The 1,641-nt window shown below is 41.7% G+C and overlaps 1 protein-coding gene across 1 annotated transcript in view; it reads right to left on the bottom strand.

The window, feature by feature from the left end:
* Positions 1-1,641, bottom strand: part of adsl (adenylosuccinate lyase) — a 13,858-nt gene that overhangs the window by 4,722 nt on the left and 7,495 nt on the right. The window contains exons 3-5 of the mRNA XM_005750172.1: positions 1,479-1,569; positions 1,298-1,367; positions 1,035-1,219 (exon numbers count right to left, since the gene is read on the bottom strand). Of these exons, the coding sequence (XP_005750229.1) occupies positions 1,035-1,219; positions 1,298-1,367; positions 1,479-1,569 (346 nt within the window). The remainder of the gene's footprint in view (positions 1-1,034; positions 1,220-1,297; positions 1,368-1,478; positions 1,570-1,641) is intronic.

Here is a 1,641-nt window from a genome sequence, read left to right as displayed (position 1 = left end):
GAGAGGAAAGAAACCATCAGTAATCACAAGTAACAGCTTTTTACTCAACCACTGAATCCTGGGTAACAATGTGCAATGCATTGTAGGATGTGTAGTTCTTTAACCATTAACACAATTATGTACATAGTCTTTTACTCTTGATTTCTTCTCCCCCCCCACAGTTTTCCCTTTATGGCCACAATTCCTCTTAGCTGTTTGGCTTTGTTCAAGGTCTCAAACTCTCGGATTTCCTGAAGTGTCAGTGGGAAAAATGAAGGAGAAATTCCCTTTTAAAGACAGTCTCCTTACAAAATATAAAAAATAAATAAAATAAAATCTCCGTTTTCGGTGATTCCAAACGCCGTTTACTTGTGGACGGAACAGCTGCGTTTTCAAAAATAACTGTGTAGGTGTGGACGTAGCATAAACGAGTTAGTAGTTTATTTCCTTACTACCTCTAATTTTTTTACTTGTATTTGCTTAACTGTTTACTAGATGTTTGAGGTGTGGAATAAACTGCAATGGAGCAAAATATGGGTGTGTGTGGTTGGAGGATGAGTACGTGCGGGGGAGGGGCACGAACATTTTTCTTGTAAAACAAAGGGGAGCCTAGCAAAAAAAAAGTCTGGGAACCACTGCTTTAATAAACAGGCAGCCTTAAAGTATGAAATATTCATATATTAACACATATTTGTCTGTTGTCTCAGTGGCTGATAGTGCCCCACAGACCTCAGTCTGAGCTTGAAGCCATTTGTCATTTTTAAGTTGTTTAATGTGTAGGTGTTCACAATAAACAGATTAAATGAAAGCCAGGGAACTTCAGTAGCACAAAAAAGTGGCCATTCTTTGTGCCCATATGGATCAGTGCCTCTTATCACCATTATTTCCTTAAGCCTTAAGTTGGCTAGTTAAGTATCAGGCTAATGTTTAAAGCTTTCACTTGAGTGAAGAAACTCACATTACTGCTACTGCCAAGTAATGTTAGCTAAGTTTACAGCATATTCCATAAATCAATGCCATAACTAACTACCTCACAGAGGAGAACTGCATCATACCAAATTCACAGCAGTGTAAGTGTCTGTGTTGGCTGACCTGTTGGCGCTGTCATCCAGTGTCCTCTCCAGCCACTGGACTGAGGCAGTCTGCAGGGGGTCGGCCATCAACGCAATCAGATGTCGGGCTAAGCTACAGCAGCGTTCTGCACGCATGGGGTTCCTCTTGTAGGGCATAGCACTGGAACCTGGAAGAGGAGCAGGCAAAGCTTTAGGCTGAGGCACAGTTTAACAAGTAAAAAGTGCTTTTGAATGAGCGAACGTACCAATCTGCTCCTTCTCAAAAGGTTCCTCGATCTCTTTTAGGTTGGCCAGCAGGCGGATGTCTGTGCAGATCTACAGCAGACGACAGTATAAAGTTTAGACTCAGTTACATCAGCTTTTTGAAAATCCTGAGCTCAAGACCCAAGTTTCTTTAATCAACACTAAATGTAGACATTTCCTCACCTTGTGCATAGAAGCTCCCAAACTAGCGAGCGTGGACAGGCAGTCTACGTCCACTTTGCGACTATATGTCTGTCCAGTCACCAGGTAGGCTCTGGATAAGAATGGAACAAATGAGTTATAGCCTGTGTTTCAAACTGTTCCTGCTTGGACCATGTTATAAAAA

The sequence above is a fragment of the Pundamilia nyererei genome, unplaced genomic scaffold, assembly GCF_000239375.1.
Source record: "Pundamilia nyererei isolate P.nyererei 1_Seehausen unplaced genomic scaffold, PunNye1.0 scaffold00264, whole genome shotgun sequence".
Taxonomy (NCBI): domain Eukaryota; kingdom Metazoa; phylum Chordata; class Actinopteri; order Cichliformes; family Cichlidae; genus Pundamilia; species Pundamilia nyererei.
Note: the sequence above shows the minus strand (reverse complement) of the source record. Positions and strands in the feature narration are given on the sequence as shown.